This window comes from Melanotaenia boesemani, chromosome 12 (genome assembly GCF_017639745.1).
Source record: "Melanotaenia boesemani isolate fMelBoe1 chromosome 12, fMelBoe1.pri, whole genome shotgun sequence".
NCBI classification, from domain to species: Eukaryota; Metazoa; Chordata; class Actinopteri; order Atheriniformes; family Melanotaeniidae; genus Melanotaenia; species Melanotaenia boesemani.
In genome coordinates, this window is record NC_055693.1 from 31,618,983 (window position 1) to 31,639,364 (window position 20,382).

At 41.7% G+C, this 20,382-nt stretch overlaps 1 protein-coding gene across 1 annotated transcript; it reads left to right on the forward strand.

Annotated features, from left to right (window-relative positions):
* The first annotated feature begins 143 nt into the window (after positions 1-143).
* LOC121650099 (lanosterol synthase-like) lies at positions 144-19,379 on the forward strand. The gene is made up of 22 exons (XM_042001409.1): positions 144-220; positions 1,634-1,802; positions 2,047-2,185; positions 2,310-2,418; positions 3,122-3,243; positions 7,143-7,239; positions 7,337-7,472; positions 9,018-9,126; positions 10,240-10,358; positions 10,586-10,683; positions 10,791-10,818; positions 11,015-11,071; positions 11,195-11,266; positions 13,723-13,773; positions 13,874-14,023; positions 16,132-16,228; positions 16,475-16,580; positions 18,208-18,273; positions 18,352-18,432; positions 18,529-18,699; positions 18,796-18,874; positions 19,007-19,379. Exons 1-22 carry the CDS (start codon positions 207-209, stop codon positions 19,142-19,144), a joined length of 2,208 nt encoding a protein of 735 aa, XP_041857343.1. The 5' UTR covers positions 144-206; the 3' UTR covers positions 19,145-19,379.
* The last annotated feature ends 1,003 nt before the right edge of the window (positions 19,380-20,382 follow it).

Below are 20,382 nucleotides of genomic sequence, written 5' to 3' on the forward strand. Positions count from 1 at the left end.
ATGTCTTTCCATGTGGCTACTCGTCAGACGGCAACGCAATGCCCCCTGGGAAATGCAGTTTTTTTGCGTCGAGAAATGAACTGGATAGCTTTGTTAGCACTACAATTCCCGGTGAGCATCGTGGAAACGGAGGAGTGTTGCTGACTTTTCTAAGTGATATCGTTCAAGCGTTCAGCAGTGTTCAGCGCTGGCGTTTTGACACCGCTATGAGTCAGGGAACGTGAGTGTTTTCATTTACTTATTCATTCATAAATTTATTTTATTTATTAAGCTAATGCCTTCCTAATTCAACCCAAATTCAAACTGATTAAATAATGTATGTTTTAGTTTCTTATTGCTGTTTATTATAAGTGGAATCTGAAAAGTTGACTGAATTTGGTCAAAAGATTTCATGCAGTGAAAATTACTTCTTAAAAATAAAATGAAAACACTTGATAAAATATGATAGAATAATACCCTTTAAGATGTGAACATTTTTGTATGATGGGTAAAAGGTAGCGTCGTTTTTTTTTAAACTAAGCTTGCAAAGCTCAGTTAATGAATTAAAATTAATGTTATTACCAATTACTGAATATCCAAGGGTATAATCATATCCACCAAAAAATCACTATTAAAAACACAAGTAAATTTAGCAGTTATGATCAGGACTAAAGTAGGTGAAAAGATGTGATGCAGTGAAAATGAAAAATAAATTAATATATAATAGTAGGAACTAAAAACTAAACTAAACTAAAAAGTACACTGCTTACACTGCTCACACTGCTTAAAAAGTGTGAAGAAAACAAATGCATATAATTTTTAAATAACTCTTTTAAGGATTTTGACATTTTCTTAAGAGGTGCATAGAGATTAAACAAAAGATATCAGATTTATTTGTTCTCTTTTTACAATTTGTTTTAGAAGATTCTATTTATTTATTACCTCCGTCAAGATGGAGGTCATGTATACAGGTGTTGGTGTGTCTGTCTGCTAGCTAGTTACTGATGGATTTGATTAAATTTCCAGGAAGCAATGAAATAAGGGACCAGTCATTAGATTTTGGGGTGATCCACATCACCACCAGGATCCAGGATATTTTTAAAGGATTCTTGGGGCAATTGGGATCTGTTTGCCATTAGAGCTTCTAACTTGGAAATAAGGGACGCAATCATTGGCAAAAAATAAACGAATAAAATAATAATAATAACAATGGCCTGGTGGAGCTCCGAGTGACTCTGTAAGTGTAAGAATTAAGCAGCTTCCTGTTGTTATGCATAAGTAATGAAGGTATATTATGTAAAACACTGTGATGAAGTGAACTTTTAATTATTGGATTAAATTTATATGGTAGAGATGGGTTTATAAATCAAGAATTTAGACTTGCTTTAAACTGATAAACCATTTTTTTCTTTTTTAATATGAAAGATTTTATAAAGATTTTATAAAATTTAACCAGGAAGTTCAGACTAGTTAATCTCTGTGTTGTAAACTGACTATTTATTGTTATCACATTTACATGCTGATAAATCAACAGGTAAGATTGATTTTTTTACATCTTAAATATAGCTCTGCTTGTTGTTAGCTGTAAATTGAAGAGCCGGCATTGTATTAAATCATGAGGGAAACTATGACACCGTGTTTTCTGTCCGCTCAGGTATCTGCGGAGGCGAGGGGGTCCTCACAAGACCGAACCAGCCACAGATCTGAGCCGCTGGAGGCTGACTAATGTGGAGGGCAGGCAGACCTGGTGCTACGTGGAAGACCAGGACACCCCAGACAGAGAGCAGAGCATGCTGGAAGCCCATTCTCTAGGACTGGACACTGTAAGCCTTCAGTTGTTTTCTCTTTTCTGAAATTAGACTGTCCTTTTTCATCCTGAATGGCACCAAACAAACTTTCTTGTAAATTTTTGTTGTAGATTCACTTTTTTGTGCTTCAATTTTGATTGAGTTCTTAAGAAGCAAATCCACTTGAAAACTAACGAACTATAAACAGACTTGTTAGAACAACTGAGTGAACTCATAAAATGAACATTTTCCTTCTGATTATTTCTGATTCTCCCCACAGAGTAAGTTTGTGGCCGACTCTCCTGCCGTCCACACTGCTGTGGATGCTGCTGTGAAAGGAATGAACTTCTACAGTCGCCTCCAAGGAGAGGATGGTCACTGGGCAGGGGACTATGGTGGACCTCTCTTCCTGCTCCCAGGTAAATTATTCTTTTGTTTCCCACCAGACATGAACACCATTTCTACTGCCATTCATGCAAAAATAAACCGGGAAGATTTGACAGCAGTTTTTTTGTCATGAACTTTTTTTAATACACTTTCCAGGTCTCCTCATCACGTGTCACGTGGCTAAGATCCCTCTGCCTGAGGCCTGGAAAAAGGAGATGGTGAGGTACCTGCGCTCGGTTCAGCTGCCAGATGGAGGCTGGGGTCTGTAAGTCAACAGTGTCGGTGAAATCAATCCACACCCAAAGATAAAATAATCATACCTTTCTGTCATTTTTATTTGTGTTTTGTTAGTTTGTGAACAGTCTTTGTACTTCCTGCTACAGGCCTGGGTTAGTTAGTTTGTTGGTTTCAGCACCTCCCCGTTCAGTCCAACATTTGGATCCTACGGCTTCTGCATCATGACACATTCAGTCCACCAACAACCATGCCATGTGCAAAGTTACTTCAGTCCTCTTTTTCCTCATTCTGGTGCTCAGTGTTGACCATGTGACTAAATGTGTTGAACTGCTGTCATGTGGTTGACTGATTAGATATTTGTGGTAACAAGCAGAAGGGCAGGTGTATCTAATGAAACAGCTGGTGAGTGAATGTGTCTTTAACCAGTTTCAGCAGGCAGCTATCAGACAGTTAAGGCTTCTGCTTCAGACCGCTGCTGCTCCTTGAATCGTCCTCCTGTTGTAGTGGAAGCTAGAGGAGCGTGCAGAAGACGTCGACAGTAGATGTAGAGAGCAGTCTGAGCAGCAGAGACGATGTTAGTGTTAGTAATTGTCATTTAGACACTACTTTGTGCAGCCTTTAGTTAGAAAATGAGCAAAAACAGGATCAATCAATCAAGCAATAATTAATAGAACAAAGTTCCTGCATGGACCACTGATCATGGCAGCAGTGTGTTTTTTATTCCTCTGCAGACATGTTGAAGATAAGTCTACTGTGTTTGGCACGGCACTGAGCTACACCTCACTGAGGATCCTGGGAGTGGATCCGGATGATCCGGACATGGTTCGTGGCAGGAATAACCTCCACAACAAAGGTAGGAATAAATTCAAGTTTATCCTCACAGCGACGCATTTACTTCCGTTATTTCATTGTGGACACTTTTTTTTTTTTTTTTTTTTGTAGTAGTAAGTTTATTTCAAGCACACACAAAAAAAAATGTACAGCCAGGAAAATTCCAAATACAAAAAAAGAAAAATTAAACAAAGTTCATGCTCGAAAAGGAGCGGGAAGAAGTAAAACTTATTAAATCCCTCCCCTTCTCCAAAGTTAAAATAATATTTTTCACTTCCTGTTAATTTCCCATCTGAACTTTACATCATAGTACACGTAGAAAAAGAATTCACACTATCAACCCAAGATATTTCATATTAATATTTAATGCAGCTATTAACGTCTTTTCTTTATGAATATACTGTACATTCAAAAGAAAAGATGGTTCCCACGTTCATCTGATCCCTCTAGTTTGTCCTGCATTCAGGTCCTACCTTCTCATGGCTGCTCACCATGTCTGCCGTTTCTCAGGTTTTATCTTTTTATAGGTGAACTGAACAGTTTTACCTCATTTTTTCTGTTCTTTTTTAAACTATTGTGTTTAGAGATATGCATTATGTGTTTTCAGATCATGTTTAATTCATAGAAATGTCATCCCCCGCTCACTTTTAAACAAAATGGTGACAGCGCTTTGACTAAAGAACAGAATTAGGTGGAATAACTCTAAAATATAATCCCAGCTTTCATAGTGTGCCTTCCACCAGTTTTCCAAATTGCTATTGGCCAACTTTTAACCACTATTTCTGTATAAATATTGAAATATATTAAATATTTCACTATTTCTCTATAATTCAGCTTTGCTTTAGTTCAGTTCCTTTATTGTCTCTCAAGGGGAAATTTGGTTTGCAGTGCAGTACAACATACAAGAGACAATTAAGACAATCAATACAATAAAATCAACAATCACAACATTACAACCATGGATAAGTAAAAGGGTAAAATCAATACATCAACAGAAAAATAAATCTATAAAAGTGCAACTTAAGGACATTTATTCCACTTGGAATAGAGGAAAATTTAGACCCACTGCTTCTAACGCTGGGGAACCTATATCTCCGCCCAGAGGGGCGAAGAACAAATTCTGATGATGGTGCTCAGAGCTGGCCAGGATCGGTTGCACCTTCCTTGATGCTTGTAGATTATAAATATCTGACAGAGCGCGGCTGTGAGCCAGTTATCTTACTGGCTACTCCGACGATATCTGACAGACGGTTTTTGTTCTGCACTGTGAGGTTTCCATACCAGCCAATAACACAGAACATTTAAACAAACTCAATAAAAGATTTATAAAATAAAACCATCAGTGTCTGCACAGAAAATAAAGTCTTTGCAGGCCTTTTTTGCGGATTGCGGATGTGCTGAGGTCAAAATTCTTTGCTAAGTAGTCTAGCCTGCTTCTCACTGATGAAGGTTCATTTAATTCAATTCATTTAACTTTTTTGTCCCTACGGGGCACTTTTAAAAAGGCATAACAGTATCTTAATAAATAAGTTAAAAAATAATACAGGCAACAAACACAGACGGCAGACAACATTCACAGAGTGGCATTAAAAAGACATGATGGTGATTAAAGTGCTTCTGTTATTTAGGAGGCGTTCAGCGTTCAGAAGCTGGACAGCCCTACAGACGAAGGTAGACCTCCTCCTCTGTGTCCTACAGTCTGCGTCCTGAGAGGAGCCACCGAAACTCTGGAAACAGAGCACGGGAGGGGTCCTTTAAAATCCTGCTTGCCAGGATTACAGTCTGCTGGTCACAGAAAGCTGTACGAGTTCTTACCAGCTGCTCAATAAACAGACCGTGACCACACTGAGCAGAGGGTTCCTGTTCTGTAGTGTGATAGAAAAGTACCAGCAGGTGAAAGAACAGGAAATTACATTTTCAATAAAAGCCTAATATCATGTTATAGAATGTGGTCAGAATGTCCTTGTTCACCCTAAAGGATTTCAGTTTCCTAAGAAGGAACGGTCTCTGATGGCACCTCTTAAAGATTTTCTCTGTTAGAGGAAAACTCAGTAGGTTGTCAAAGATAGTTCCCAGGTGTTTGTATTTCTCTACAGTCTCCACTGGCTCATCCTGAATGATCATGCCTCAACCAGTTCTTTCTGTTTTTGGAAGATAAGAGGTCACAATCATCTCCTTAGTTGAATTAGTTATGTTGAGCTCGACAGGAGCTTTCACACCAGTCCACACAATACTGTTGAATTTGGCTGTTGGATCTGCAGTCATCTGTATAAAGCAGGGGTGGCCAACGTCGGTCCTCGAGAGCCACCATCCTGCAGGTTTTATATGCATTCCTGCACCGACACACCTGACTTAAACTAATGGGTCATTGTGCAGATCCTTTTAGGCTGTTCCATTTAATTTGAGTCAGGTGTGTTGGTGCAGGGATGCATGGAAAACCTGCAGGATTGTGGCTCTTGAGGACCAATGTTGGCCACCCCTGGTATAAAGGATGTAAAAGAGGAGAGAGGACACAACCTTGGGGAGAGCCAGTGGAGGTAGAAAGGGTGTCGGAAGTCAGTTATCCACAGGGTGAGTTGGTGGTCCAGAGAGAAGCATGTAGAAAGTTTCTCAGCACGGATGTTGCTTGCAGATGAAAAGCCTGCAAACAGGAATCTGGTAGAGGGGCTGGGGATTTCCAGATGCTTATAGATGGTATTTAAGATCACTGGGTCGGTAATCTTAATGATGTGGTCCTCTCTATGGCCTTCATAGGCAGAGAGGTGAGAGCCACAGGTTTGAGGTCATTCAGAACCTCAGTGGTGCCTTTTTTCTGGATGGGAATCACTGTCGAGTGTTTCCACATAGCTGGGACTGTGCTGCTGGTCAGAGAGCCCTGGAACAGGTGAGGAAACAAACACCTCCCAGCTGCTCAGCACAGTCCTCCCACAGATGTTATCTGGTCCTGGAGATGTTCTCATTTTAGTCCTTTCGAAGGCTCTCACCACGTCTGCTGTGCTGATGGAGAGAACCGAGTTGGCAGGATTGAGCGTGGAGATGATGGATCTTAGCTGGATGCTGTTGCCCTTTTCAAACGTGGTAAAAAAAAGTTCAGAGAGAAGTGAAACTGCTGCCTGCAACCTAGATGAGCTTACAGTTTAAGGGAACAGATTTTTCAGAACTTCAGGGCTGTAGGAGCCCGTTTCCACCTGTTTGCCGTGACCTTCATGTCAGTCTCAGTTTGTCACCATGTTTGAAGGTCACTGGATGCTCGTCTACGGGTCTTGAGTGATGACCTTGTGGTCATCCCTCTACCAGGCTGCAGCTTTGTTGTCCTCATAAAGCAGGATGAGATGTGTGATGTATTTAATTTTTGGACGTAATTTTCAGACATGCTAATTTAAGAAAATAAATTGCAGATGTCTCTTTTTTCCTGGGGCTTTAATTTTTAAAAAGATGATACAAAGGCATGATTGTAAGTGGGCTGGATGCAGGTACTGGACTGGTGTGCCCGCGATCCTGACCTGTCTCATATGGAGAAAACATGAAGAACTTTAAACAAAGAGCAACAGCAACGACCTCCAGCTGTTGTGGTAAACTCCTGTAATACCACCTGTAATGCTTCATGGTTTATTCTCCTTAATACCAGAATACTTGTTAAGTGTAATAAGAAGGAATAACATTACAAGGTTGTAAAATCTTATTTTTTCTGAATGTGCTGCAGACTGAAAATGTAAAATTAGATATATTGAAAGATAAAACCTGCTTCTGCTGGGTTTTACTTTGTTTACTTTTATTATGTACATTTTCCACATCATCCCAGCTTAGTCTGATATGAGAAAGTATAATTTCTGCTACTAATTTACAAACTATGCTAAATGTATATTACTGTGTCATGATTTCTGGGGGACTACTGAAGCTCTCTGTGTGGTTGGTGTGCAGGTGGTGCTGTTGGGATTCCATCATGGGGTAAATTCTGGTTGTCTATTTTAAACGTCTACAGCTGGGAGGGGATGAACACATTACTACCAGAGATGTGGTAAGAACCAACCGTCCATGTTGTTCTCTTCAACCAGAGATGAACATTTCCTCTCTAAAAATCGACCTGTTCTAAAAACAGCTGTGTCTGTTTTCAGGTTGTTCCCCACCTGGATGCCAGCCCACCCCTCCACCCTGTGGTGTCACTGTCGTCAGGTCTACCTGCCCATGAGTTTCTGTTATGCTGTCAGGCTGACTGCAGAGGAAGACCCCCTGGTTCTCAGCCTCAGACAGGTGCCAGACCCTCCATGAACCACAAGAGGGCTCATTACATTAAGACTTGACAATATCTTTCAGTTCATAGTTCATTTTTACTATGTGATGTCTCTCATAGTTAAATGAAAATTGTCAGACTGCTCTCTACATTGTGTTGTGTTGTGTCTGTTCCTCTTAAATTTTATATTTTAAATTTTTACTTGCAAATTTTTACTTATAAGATTTTTATAAGTGAAAAACTGCCTGCAGTGTCCTGTTTAATCTTTTTATAACAGACAAGGTGGATGGACTTTATGAATATCGCAACACAACGGAATTTAAATCTATTTCTTAATATTAACAGCTTAATTTCTTCCTGTCGTTTCCATACGTTTAAGGAGTTTATTTTTTCTTAAATCAGGGATCTGCAACGTCGGCCCTTGAGGGCTGGTGTCCTGCAGGTTGTAGCTGTCTCCCTGCTGTAACACACCTGATTCAGATTAATGGGTCATTAGCAGGCTTGTACAGAACTTGACAACAAACTGTTGGAGAACCATTTCATTGCAGTCAGGTGTATTGCAGCAAGGAAACATCTAAAACCTGCAGGAGAGTGTTCCTCGATGACTGGAGTTTCTGATCCCTGACCTAAATCTGTCTCATATGTTCAGTTATGTAAGTGTAGAATGTAGACATGTAGAAACTAAACAGTGCTAAAGCAGATGGAGGAATGTGTTGTAAATAATTAGTTTACCTGGCGACAGGCTAGGAAACAAGAGCACCTTAGAGAGGCAAAGTTTCAGATGGGCAAACATTCAGCAGCCTGCAAAGTACTGCATCTACAAACTGTGGAGCAATTTCAGAAAATATTTTTTAACATAAGATTTCAAATATGCAGTACACAATATCACCAGTGGAGTCTGAAAACCTGTAGAAATCCCTGCATGCATGCTTCTCCCCACCAGCCCCTGCAGCCGCCCTCTTCGGGCTTCCCAGCGCTGTTGTTTGTATATTCTCTCCTGGTCTAACACATGGGATGTTCGGCCAACGGGGATCTGGTGTGTCGTTTGCTCTAACTGCATCCATCCAGCTGTTCTGCTACTACCTCAGCACCTGATTGTGCCGCCGCTCTGCATCAGGGCTTCCTTGCATCCCGACATGTGAACATGATCCAGAAACATCTGCATCTTTTCTAGGACAAAAAGAAAAAAGACAAAAAGCAGTCAAACTGAAAACTGAAAGTAGAAAACAGATTTTTTGTCAGATGGATCAAAAGTGGAGCTTTTTTTTTAGATGTTTCTGCCATCAAAATTAAAGATGAGCTCATAATTTTCATGAAATAGTGTCTTCAGCTTTCAACATTTAATTTTTTAAGGTTTTATTGATGAGTAAAATATTGGTTTACTTTTTTAATCATTTGAGGTTGTGTACTGTAGTAATGTGTAATACCAGGAGTGTCTACAAATTTTTGACTGGTACTATAAGGTGAATATATTAATAACATTTTTTTATTATTATTTTTATGTCTCTAGGCATCATGAACATAAAAACTACGTGAGTGTTTGTTTAACTTATTTAATCCTCTAGGAGCTGTATGTCCAGGATTATTCCACCATTAACTGGCCTGCTCAGAGGAACAATGTGGCAGCATGTGACATGTACACACCTCACAGCACACTGCTGAACTTCGCCTACAGTATGTATGCACAACACAATGATGATTAACCCGCTAACACGCTTTACATTGTCAGCAATTGTGTGTTCATGCATTTACAGTTGTATTTTCACGTTTTGTAAGTGAATTTGGAAGCAGGGATACATGGTTTTCCTCTGATCTTCAGGCATCCATCAAAATGCTTAAAAATGAACAATAAATGTGGTTAAATCTTATTTTTCTGCAATAACACAGTGGCTTGCAGTAAAGGTAAAAGCATGTGTTTTAAAACTCCTTTTCCTAAATAATATCTGATGCAGCCAGTTACCTACAGAGGTCACATAATTAATCAAATAAGGTGCAGCTTTTGGCAGATTAAACCACATAATTTCTGTGAGAAGCTCCCTGAACATTTAGAAGAAGGTCCTCTGGCCAGATGAAACTAAAATGAACTTCAGTGAAAACTCCAAGAACTCCATCACTGCAGGGAAACGCGGTGATAGCAGCATCATTTTGTGATTTTTTCATCTGCATGGACTGTGAAGCTGGTCAGAACTGAGAGAATGATGGATGGAGCGAAATCCATGGAAATTCTGGAGGAAAACTGTTTCATTCCTCCAGATATATGAGACTGGGATGGAGGTCCCAGCAGGACAATGACCCTCAGCATCCTGCTGAAGAAATGAGTTTAGATGGTCTAGTCAAAGGCTGGACCTCTAACCTCTAACTAACAGAGAACAGCCCATGTATGACTTAAATCTTTAAGTCATACCATAGCCTGTTTGAATAAATGCAACCCTTTGAAACCCGACCCAAGAAAAAATGGAGAGAAAAATCAAACATTTTTTTTAATCTGAACTTTATATTTGGCCCTTTAATAAAATGTAAAAGAATAATTAACAAATATATTTTTGTATATTTAACATTTATTACCATGTGATATGTCCAAACTACTGTTGTAAAGGCTTCTGGCTCCTAGTTTCCACCAGGGGGCAGAAGACAGGTATCAGATTGTGTACAACAGCGTTTTGAGCAGTTTTTACAATAAACTGATTCAAAAGGTCTCAGAAACTGTATGATTCAAATATGATACCTGTGGCATTATAGGGATAAATAACAGTAAAAATACCAAACACTGTTCCTGTTTCTTTTCAGTGGTTTTGAATGTGTATGAAGCCCACCACAGCACCACACTGAGAGAAAAGGCTGTCAAAGAGCTGTACGAACACATCCAGGCTGATGACCGCTTCACCAAATGTATCAGCATCGGACCGGTAATAAATATTCACATATCCCAAAAGAAAAGTTCGCAAGGAAAAGAGGATAGCTGCGTTATGAGATAAGGAAACACACTTAAATAGAACATGTTAATTAAAACAAGATGCATGAAGTCAACGAAATTAGCAAAATATAACACTTATTTTCATGATTTCATATCATTTGATTCAAAACTTTGAAAAAAATGAAGGTTTAAAATTAAACGGTTTGCTTTTCTCTTTAGATTTCCAAGACTATCAATATGCTGGTTCGCTGGCATGTCGACGGTCCCTCCTCACCAGCCTTTCAGGAGCATGTGTCCAGGATCCCCGACTATCTCTGGTCAGTCAGCTGCCACCTAAATGATTATTAACAAAACAAAACACACTCATGGAGCTGAAAATGATGAAAGATGAAAACAGGCTGATGGTGAGTTTTCTGTATTGCAGGTTGGGATTGGACGGCATGAAAATGCAGGTGAAATTTTTCTTCTATTTTTGGCTCATTTTGGAAGATTAAAGTGCTCAGACAGGCACAAAATGATGACTGAAAACTACCAGAGCATCAATTTGATCTGACCAACTTCTTTGACCTCCTAATGTCAATAAATCCATAGTTTCATACGTTGTTTTGTCTCATAAAAGAAGTTTCATGTCATTTCTCTTCCTTATAGGGAACAAATGGATCTCAGCTCTGGGATACCTGTTTTGCTGTTCAGGCTTTTCTTGAGGTAACATAAAAATGTCCTGCCAAACTTCCAGTGTTTTAAGCTAAACTTGGCCACAACATGTTGTACTGAGTGAAAAAATGTAAGAGTTTTAATCATGTTATGCGTATGTTTGAAATCTTTTAGGCAGGAGCCCAAAAAGACCCCAGACTGGCAGGGTGTCTTTGTGAAGCCCATCACTTTCTCACCATCACTCAGGTACATTAACCAGGCATCTCACCCACCAGTGGAAACAAACACTACTTATAAAACACGTCCTTTCCTGAGCTGAAGAAACCTTCCTGGTGTCTGGTTGACGCCCTGGGAACCAGGGTATGGCCCGGGGGCAGGGGGGGTGCAGGGGTTTGAAGGAGGGCTGAGTGGGATTCGGGGGATTATAGGTGGAGGTGCTGGGGTGTGAGACGGATGCCTGTATGTTGTGTGTGTGTGTCTATACTTTGGATGTTTGTGTGAATGGGGGGGTATGTTTGTGTGCATGTGTATGCATGCGTTAGGATGAGTGGGGGTGTGTCTGGGGAGTGAGAGTGGGAGGGTTGGATGCCGTGTGAGTGTTTATATTGTGTGGGTGGGGCTGAGAGGGCATATATGAGTTAGGATGAGCGGGAGTGTGCAAGGAAACCGGTGTGTGTTAAGTGCACTTGTGGGGGGGGGGGTGGGCCGTGGGTCTGTCCCCATCCTCTCATTCCCCGTTAGGGGTATGGGAGGGTGGGTACTTTCTAGGGTTGGTGATGGCTCACTGGCTGTGGTCCCTGAGTGGCCTGGTCGTGGGGGGCGGCCTTGCCTGGCCTGTCTTGCCCTGGGGGGCCTCCTGGGGAGCAGGGGTGCCTAATGCCACTAGAGGCTCATCATCCAGAGGGAAGTTTGCTTCTGGATGTACATCCCGTCTCTGGACGTACATCCCCGGACCCCTCTTACTCCCTGCTCTCTCTGTCTCACACACACACAAGTAGGGAGTTGGGAGGCGTGGAGCCATGCTGAGTGGAGCGGAGGAGACCATTCAGTGGTCTCCTTGGATGCACCCCGTGGCGACTCGCCTCTCTGTTTTAATTGCACCAAGACACCAAAACACAAGAAACACAACACACAAACAACACCTGGGGGGCATGGCATGCGGTGCATGGCGGCTCCCGCGGCTCATCGATGTCACTGCCCCTCAATTTTAATTGCACACAACACACACTACCTAAACAGTCAGGAGCAGGGAGGGAGAGTGTATTGGGGACCTCTCACATCCCTGTTCCCCTTGTGTGTGTCCGGGGCGGGCGGGGTGAGGTGGTTGCCCCGGGGCCGGGTCCCAGAGTGGCTGCGCTGGTGGGCTGCTGGCTCTGTGGGTGTTGGGTCAAGGGGGGGTGCTTGGGGCTCGCTGTCCTCTGGTCCCCCTGGGGTGTCCCCCACGGGGCATGGTGGGTGGGTTGTGTGTGGCGTGACTGTGTGGTGGTGAGTGATTGTGGGTGCGGCGTGGGGGAGGGTGTGAGTGTGGGGTTATATAGGGAGCAGGTGGGGAATGGGGGGAGGGGGCCAATAGCACCCTGGTTCCCGGGGTGTGCGGCTGGGACATCGGGGTGTGTGCTGGCCTATGCCGGGTGGCTGTCTGGGGGGGCCTGGTCCTCCTAGGCATGTTGCGGGCCCTCTGCCTTTGGGGGGTGGGGCGGCCGCCCCTGGGCTCCTGGGGCCCTGGGCCCTTCGCTTGGGCTGCCCTGGGTAACCGGTCCCTGGCGGGGCCGGCGGCTGCTGATCTTGGCCCACTGGGGCCTGTGCCCCGGGACCGTGGGGGGCTCTTGCTGGGGCTCTCCTCTGCCGCTCTTTGGGTGGGGCTGGAGTCAATCTTCGTGGTGGGGTGGCTTGGGTTGGTGCTCCGGGTCTGCTGCTGGGGGCCCGGGCCTCTGGCCCTGGTCTGCCTCTGGCCTCCGTGGAGGCGTGGTCGCATTTGCATGATCTCACTCATCACTCTTCATCACTGATCACTCCTTGTTTCCCCTGGTCTGCATGCTGACACAGTCACTTAGTTGTCTAGTGGGTTTTAATACTAAGCGATAATTTACTTATTTTTTTTTATTTTTTTTTCCTGTGAGTTAGTATCTGGTCGCTGTTATGTCTTTTTGATTTGGTTATTATTTAAAAACTCTTAATGACTAGTTTTTTTCTGTGTGTATGTTTCTGCTTTTGTAAAAGTTGTAGGAAATTTTCTGGTGTGTTCATGTACAGGTGTAACAGTTTGTTGTCTGGTGATGGTGTGGACTGAAGGGTCGTTTTCCTTCTGTCTGTGATCTTTTTGTCTCCTTTCTTCTTTCCCTTTTGCTCTTTTTGCTATTTTCCATCTTTTTCTGTCCCCTCCGGTCAGGTCCAGCAAGATTACATAGATTCCGTGATTCAAAGTAAATAATTAAATAAATGAATCAGATTATCAAGAGGAGCCTTACCTATAAGCCTCCCCTTGGCAGAGCAAATTTGTTCAGCACGATACAGCAACCAGATTATCATTTTGCTTGCTATGATGCTGGACAGGACAAGTTAAAAAAAAAAAAAAAAGAAACCTTCCTAAACTTGATACTCTGTTAACGGCAGCACCGAAGGCATTCAGGAGAACCAAAGATCAAAGCTGTGACATGAATGTTTGCTTCTCTTCTAAATGTTTTCTCATGTCACTCATCCAGATACCCGAGAATCCTCCTGAATACCAGAAATACTACAGACACAACAGCAAGGTACAGCCAATATTACACAATACCAACGCTTTCTTTTTAAATTCCCTCCAAACAGAAAAGGAAATCCATGTGTGTGTACGTCTGTGTCCCTGTTTGTCAGGGAGGTTTCCCCTTCAGTACTCGTGACTGTGGTTGGATCGTGGCTGACTGCACTGCAGAGGGCCTGAAGTCCCTGATGCTGCTGGAGGAGCTCTGCCCCTCCATCAGGGAGCCCGTCACCACCGAGCGTCTGTATGATGCTGTCAATGTGGTGAGTTTTTCTATTTCTTCAAACCTTTATTTAACCAGCACAAAGGAAGTAATGTTATGTTTTTTTCCAGCCAGTTTCACTGTGAAAATTTAAAGACATTTAATGTTTAATGCCAACAATGCATAAATCTTTTTTTTAAAAAAAGCATGTGTATGTGTTTGCATACAATACATACAGAGTCCATCCAGTTTTATCTCCTCACACCTAAACTGTTGCAGCAGCCTTTTCACACGTCTTTCCCAGAAATCCATCAATCCAGCTGCCACATGTTTAACTGCAACCTAGAAAAGACAGCACATTAGTTCTGTTTGCATCTTAGATTTTCTCCCAGTATGTTTGAGAAATGATTTCAAGATTTTACTGTTGAGTTGTAAAGTCCTTCATGGCCTCTCACCCTGATATTTATCAAACCTTTTACAGCCTTTTAAAAAGCTGAAAGCCAGACAGTAAACGACTTGTGTTGTGGAAATTTCATATATTCCCTTTACTATATTGTGTTATACTGATCACTCTCAAGGTAAACAGATTGTTTAAGTTCTTGGTAATAGAGTTTAATGCTGAGTAGCCTTTTGCTATCGTAAAAGTGGATGATTCCTTAGAACAGTTCACACTGACCTGTGTGACTCATCTGATACTAGCCAGATACCTTCAGGATGACCCAGCAGGGCATCCTGCCTTAATGTCACTGGGGTTGTTTATGTGCGTTAATAAAGCGCAAAAGCTCATTAGGTTTGCTGAAGTGTCTAATCCTGTGTGAGGAACAGACAATCTCTTTGTTTATAATTTACAAGATATATGATTCTGCTTAAAAGATGCTGCATGTGTGTTTCTTATCAGCTTCTCTTCAGATCTCTGTGCTGTCAGACTTCTGAACAGTCTCTCGAATTGCAATTCTATTCTTTGTATTTTAATTCTGTGTTCAATAAACTGGTAATCATTTTTCACTTCAGAACCAGACTCCTCATCCTTGACAGAGTAACTTTTTTGCCTCTACACTTGACTCTTGTCTTAGCTCCTGTTGTCCTTTTTGTTTTGTCCTCTCTTAGTCCAATGATGTTTTCTTAGGTTTCTCTGTTGAATCAGCCACGGTGTGTGTTCAAAACAGCCTGTAACGTCACGCGCCGTCCCAGATGAAAAGTTGCATAGTGTGGTTTCTCAGCCTCGCAAGGCTGCTGGACAGCGACGGCTCCAGAAATGCACATAACAGATGTCACTGTGCCATTAAATGCGTCCAGACATGAAGTTTTATGGTCAGAAAGGAACGTAATACATCTTTAAATTCTGGAATGAGCAACCAGAGGAAATCAGGTCAATAGTTAGTGTCTCATTTTAAATCTCTTCCTAGAGTGTGTAAGACTTACTGACATGGAGTGGTAAAGATGGGCATAGGAAATATAAAAAGCCAAGCATGGTGGTGAATGTTATGAACATGTTTTCATCGGTGAGTGGATCCAGTGACCTCAGGTGCAGCTATGACTGCACTACAGGTAACTACTTCAACATCTTCTACATGTGTAGACCTGGTTGTTGCTGTATGTATCTTCATAATCCACCATAAATTTGCAATAGACACATCCGGACATCTGCAGTAGACAGACAGTATCGGGCAAATAGCATATGTTTCCAGAATCCCAAGAATAACCTCTGTAAATTCATTCATTCAGCATTTTCCATACCTGCTTTCGGCTATCCAAGGTCCACCTTGGACAAGTCACCACTCCATCACAGAGACAAACAAACCATATATTCTTATAATCCCTATTTTTAATTGTGGAATTCATTGATGGACCCATGTGATATTCTGACTGTGTATGCTGTTAGTATGTTAACAGAAAGCTGAAACTTCAGTCACGGCAGCTCATAGAAAGTCATTACCATCAAACCAGTGTGCAGAATTTATAAATAAAGTAAATAAAATTTCATACAAATGATCAAATACCAGATAGAGGACTTACTCTTTTGTTTGAGTAATGGGGGCTTGTTACAACCCTACCAAATATCTAATTATAACCAAACACTTCAGGCAACAGAGACATTTCAGCTGCCTGTCCTGTTGTAATTTTGCAACATTTTCACCTTTTCTTCATGTTTCTGTCGTATCTTTGTAGCTGCTGAGCATGAGAAACACAGATGGTGGGTTTGCCACATATGAAACTAAGAGAGGAGGGAGACTCCTGGAGCTGCTCAACCCCTCTGAGGTGTTTGGTAAGTCTCTTAATGATATTATACCAAATACCTATAATCAACAAAGTGACATAAAAGCCTTTGCTTGCCTCTGCTGATGCTGCCAGGACCTTGACTCACCTGCAATGTTGATGTGAAACCAGGAAACCAACCGACCTTTAGAAGCTGGAAAACTTTTAGGACCTTATCTTCATCTGTAGGGAGTGAAAAAGAGGATCCAGTATGTGTTGTGAAATGTATGATCATTTCTTTCTTTGTCTGCAACAGGCGACATAATGATAGATTATACATACGTGGAGTGTACCTCGGCAGTAATGCAGGCTCTGAGGCACTTCCAGAAAAACTACCCTGATCACCGTGCTGAGGAGATTAGGTACACAAGAAACCCTGGGTTTTTCTCTGTTTACATATTACCTGATTTCCCAAAAACTTGGGATGCTGTGCACAATGTAAATAAAAAACAGAACACAATGCTTTGCTAATCTCACTAACCCATATTTTATTTCCAAAAAATAGTAGCAATATATTAAAAGCTGAAACTGAGAAATTTTATAATTTCATGGAAAACATGAGCTCATTTTAAATCTGATGGCAGCAACGTGTTTGTAAAAAGTAAGAACAGGAGCAACAAAAGGCTGGAAAAGTAATTGGTGCATGTCAAAAACAACTGGAGGAACATTTAGCAGTTAATTAGGTTAAATGGCACCAAGTCAGTAACATTACTGGGTATAAAAGGAGCATTTCAGAGAGGCAGAGTCTCTCAGATGTAAAGATGGACAGAGGTTCACCAATCTGAGACAAACTAGTCTAAAAATTTAGCAATGATTTCAGAAAAATGTTTCTCAATGAAAATTGTGGAAGATTAAAAAATCCCACCATCTACAGTGTATAATATCATCTACAGAGTCAGAGAATCAGGAGGAATCTCTGTGTGCATGCAACAAGACAAAAACTGGATGTTGGTGATCTTGAGGTCCTCAAGCAGCACTTCATTAAAACCAGACATGATCCTCTCCTGAAAACCACTGCATGGACTCAGGAAGACTTCCAGAAATCACTGTCTGTAAACACAGTTCACCCTGAAATCCACAAATGCAGGTTAAAGCTCCATCATGCAAAGAAGAAGCCAGATGTGAACAGGATCCAGAAACAGCACCGTCTTCTCTGGACCAAAGCTTATTTAAATGGTCTGAGGCAAAGTGGAAAACTGTTCTGTGGTGAGTTGAGTGAAAATGTGAAATTCTTTCTGGAAAGCATGGACGGTGTGTCCTGCAGACTAAAGAGGAGAGGGAGCATCCAGCTTGTTATCAGTGGACAGGTGAAAAGCTGCATCTCTGATGGGATGGGGCTGCATTGGTGCCTATGGCGTGGGCAGCTTCCACATCTGTGAAGCTCCATCAATGCTGAAAAGTACATGGAGGTTTTAGAGCAACATCTGCTCCATCCAGACAACGTCTCTTTCAGGGAAGGCCTTGCAGATTTCAGCAAGACGATGCTGAACCACATCCTGCATCCATCACAGCAGCATGGCTTCACAGGAGAAGAGTCCAGCTGCTGAACTGGTCTGCCTGCAGTCCAGAACTTTCACCAGTACACAACATCTGGAGCATCATGGAAGCAGAAATCCAGCAACCAAGGTCCAGGACTGTAGAGCAGCTAGAATCCTGCATCAGACCAGAATGGAACAACATTTCTCTCCTAAAACTCCAGCAACTGGTCTCCTTACTTCCCAGATGTTTACAGACATGTTAAAAGAAGAGATGCTACATGATGCTGAACATCACCCAGGAACTACTTTTTACAGATGTGTTCCTGCCTTCAGAGTCACTATCAGCTCATATTTTCCATGAAATGATAAAATGTTTCAGTCTCATCATCTGATATGTTGTTTATGTTCTACTGGGAATAAAATATGAGTTGATGAGATTTGCAGATCATCGTATTCTGTATGCATTTTCAGATTATTGTTGAGGTTAAAGAGGAAACTGTTTTTTCGTCAGGTCCACTCTAAGAGACGGACTGGAGTACTGCAGAAAGACGCAGAGACCTGATGGGTCCTGGGAAGGGTGGGTGTAGACTTGGTGTTTTACTACCTGAAACCTAACAAACAGGTTATAATCAGTCTTTTTGTTTCTTGCGTTCAGCTCCTGGGGAGTGTGCTTGACATATGGAACCTGGTTTGGCCTCGAAGCTTTTGCCTGCATGGGCCACATCTACAAGAAGGAGTAAGTTAAAAAGGTCAAGTTAAAAAAAGCTACAAGAACTCTTGATGGTGCTGAACAGGACTTGTGAACCAACATGGCTGCATTCTTTGTGATCAGGGACGTGTGTGAGGAGGTTCAGAAAGCTTGTCAGTTCCTGCTGGACCGGCAGATGTCGGACGGAGGGTGGGGGGAGGACTTTGAGTCGTGTGAGCAGCGTCGTTACATCCAGAGCAGCACTGCTCAGACCCACAATACCTGCTGGGCTTTGTTAGGACTCATGGCTGTGAGGTAAAGAATAACTCAGATTTGATTAGGGTGTGTTTTGTTCAGATTGAAGTGTTTCCATCCATCATTTTCACCAAATCTCTTGTTGTGTATAAGCAGACATCCCAACCAGCAGGCCATAGAGAGAGGCGTTCGCCTCCTGATTGATAAGCAGCTGCCCAGTGGAGACTGGCCACAGGTGATTCTGCAAGTTACAACCCATGCACTCAACATTATACTGCTTTTACTCTGCCATGAATCCAAATAAGGACATGATACAATGATGGTATGAAATATAATAGTAGATTTATCTGTTTTTCCTCCTTTCCAGGAGAACATCGCAGGTGTGTTCAACAAGAGCTGTGCCATTAGCTACACCTCCTACAGAAACGTCTTCCCAGTCTGGACTCTGGGTCGCTTCTCACAGCTTTACCCCAGCAGTCCACTGGCTGGGAAGGTGAAGCTGTGACCACCTTCAGAGAAAACCTCAGACTATAATCCAGGATGAGAGGACTAAATGTCTTCAGCTAATGCAGAGAAGGACAGCATAGTTTGTGATTCGGAGAATGTGAACCAAGGACACAGCAGCTGTTTCCAGGAATGAGTTCACCAGATAACACATTTTATTCTGTGAAATATTTTCTGATAACATTCCAGTATGATTTATCCACCAAATATACTCCTTGACATATAGTGATAATCGACTTCTTCTGTGTTATCATCCTTATTTTTGATCTGAATGAGTCTCAGTTGATGCATTCAGAGCTTTCTTCTTAAGACTTTCTTGATTTGTGGTTCTCTAATATTCCAAATTTTAGTACTTAAAGACTTGACTCAAGCAACAATTACAGCTTGTTTAGGTGTGTTAAATGTGTTCTTCATATGTCCTAAAATGACATTACATAGTTACACTGTGATTACATTTTCACAGACTTCTTAAGCATCTTGTTCAAAGGCATAAAAAATAAGGTTAATTCTGAGCCTCAAGTTTATTTGAGATCTAATCCAACTTTATTAATGTAGCACTTAAACACTGAAAAAAGGAATTGATTGTATAACTGCCTTGACTGTCAAGCTTAAACTCAAAGTCCATTTTAACACTGAGCTTTTTAAATGAATGGCTTGTTGGACTGAGAAAAGGAAACCATTTATACAAGGAGGGATCCAGTGTTGTTACTTTGGTCTTTTCCTTATTGGAATTTAAGATACTGTGTGTACGATGGACATAGAAATTATTTAGTCTGCGAATGGATCCAGTGGTCTGAGGTGCAGCGATGACTGCATTAACTACTTTAGTATTATTTTCATGTGTACTATCTTCTTCTAGGGTTCTTTTAAGGTGTTACTTATCCCAAACAGTGCTCTAGCACCTAGCAAACAGAGCTGGTAATGCAGTTTTCATGGCTCAGTGGGTCGTGTATGTGGACACAAGCAGTGATCTAAAAGAAAAGAACTTTTTCCTCTATGAGGCATATACATTTGGCTGTCATCTACATAACATTGGAATAAAGTGTTGAACCAAACGGGAACAAATAGATGGAAAAAGAGGAGGGCTGAGTACTGACCCCTGTGGAACTCCATAAAACAAACACGCACATGACACACAGATATGTTGGGCTGGATTATAAAATCATGCTGTTTGTTCTCCAAACATCTCAGTGTGAACATGGTATGGTCTTTGGTGAGGATTTCAAACACTGAGGAGGA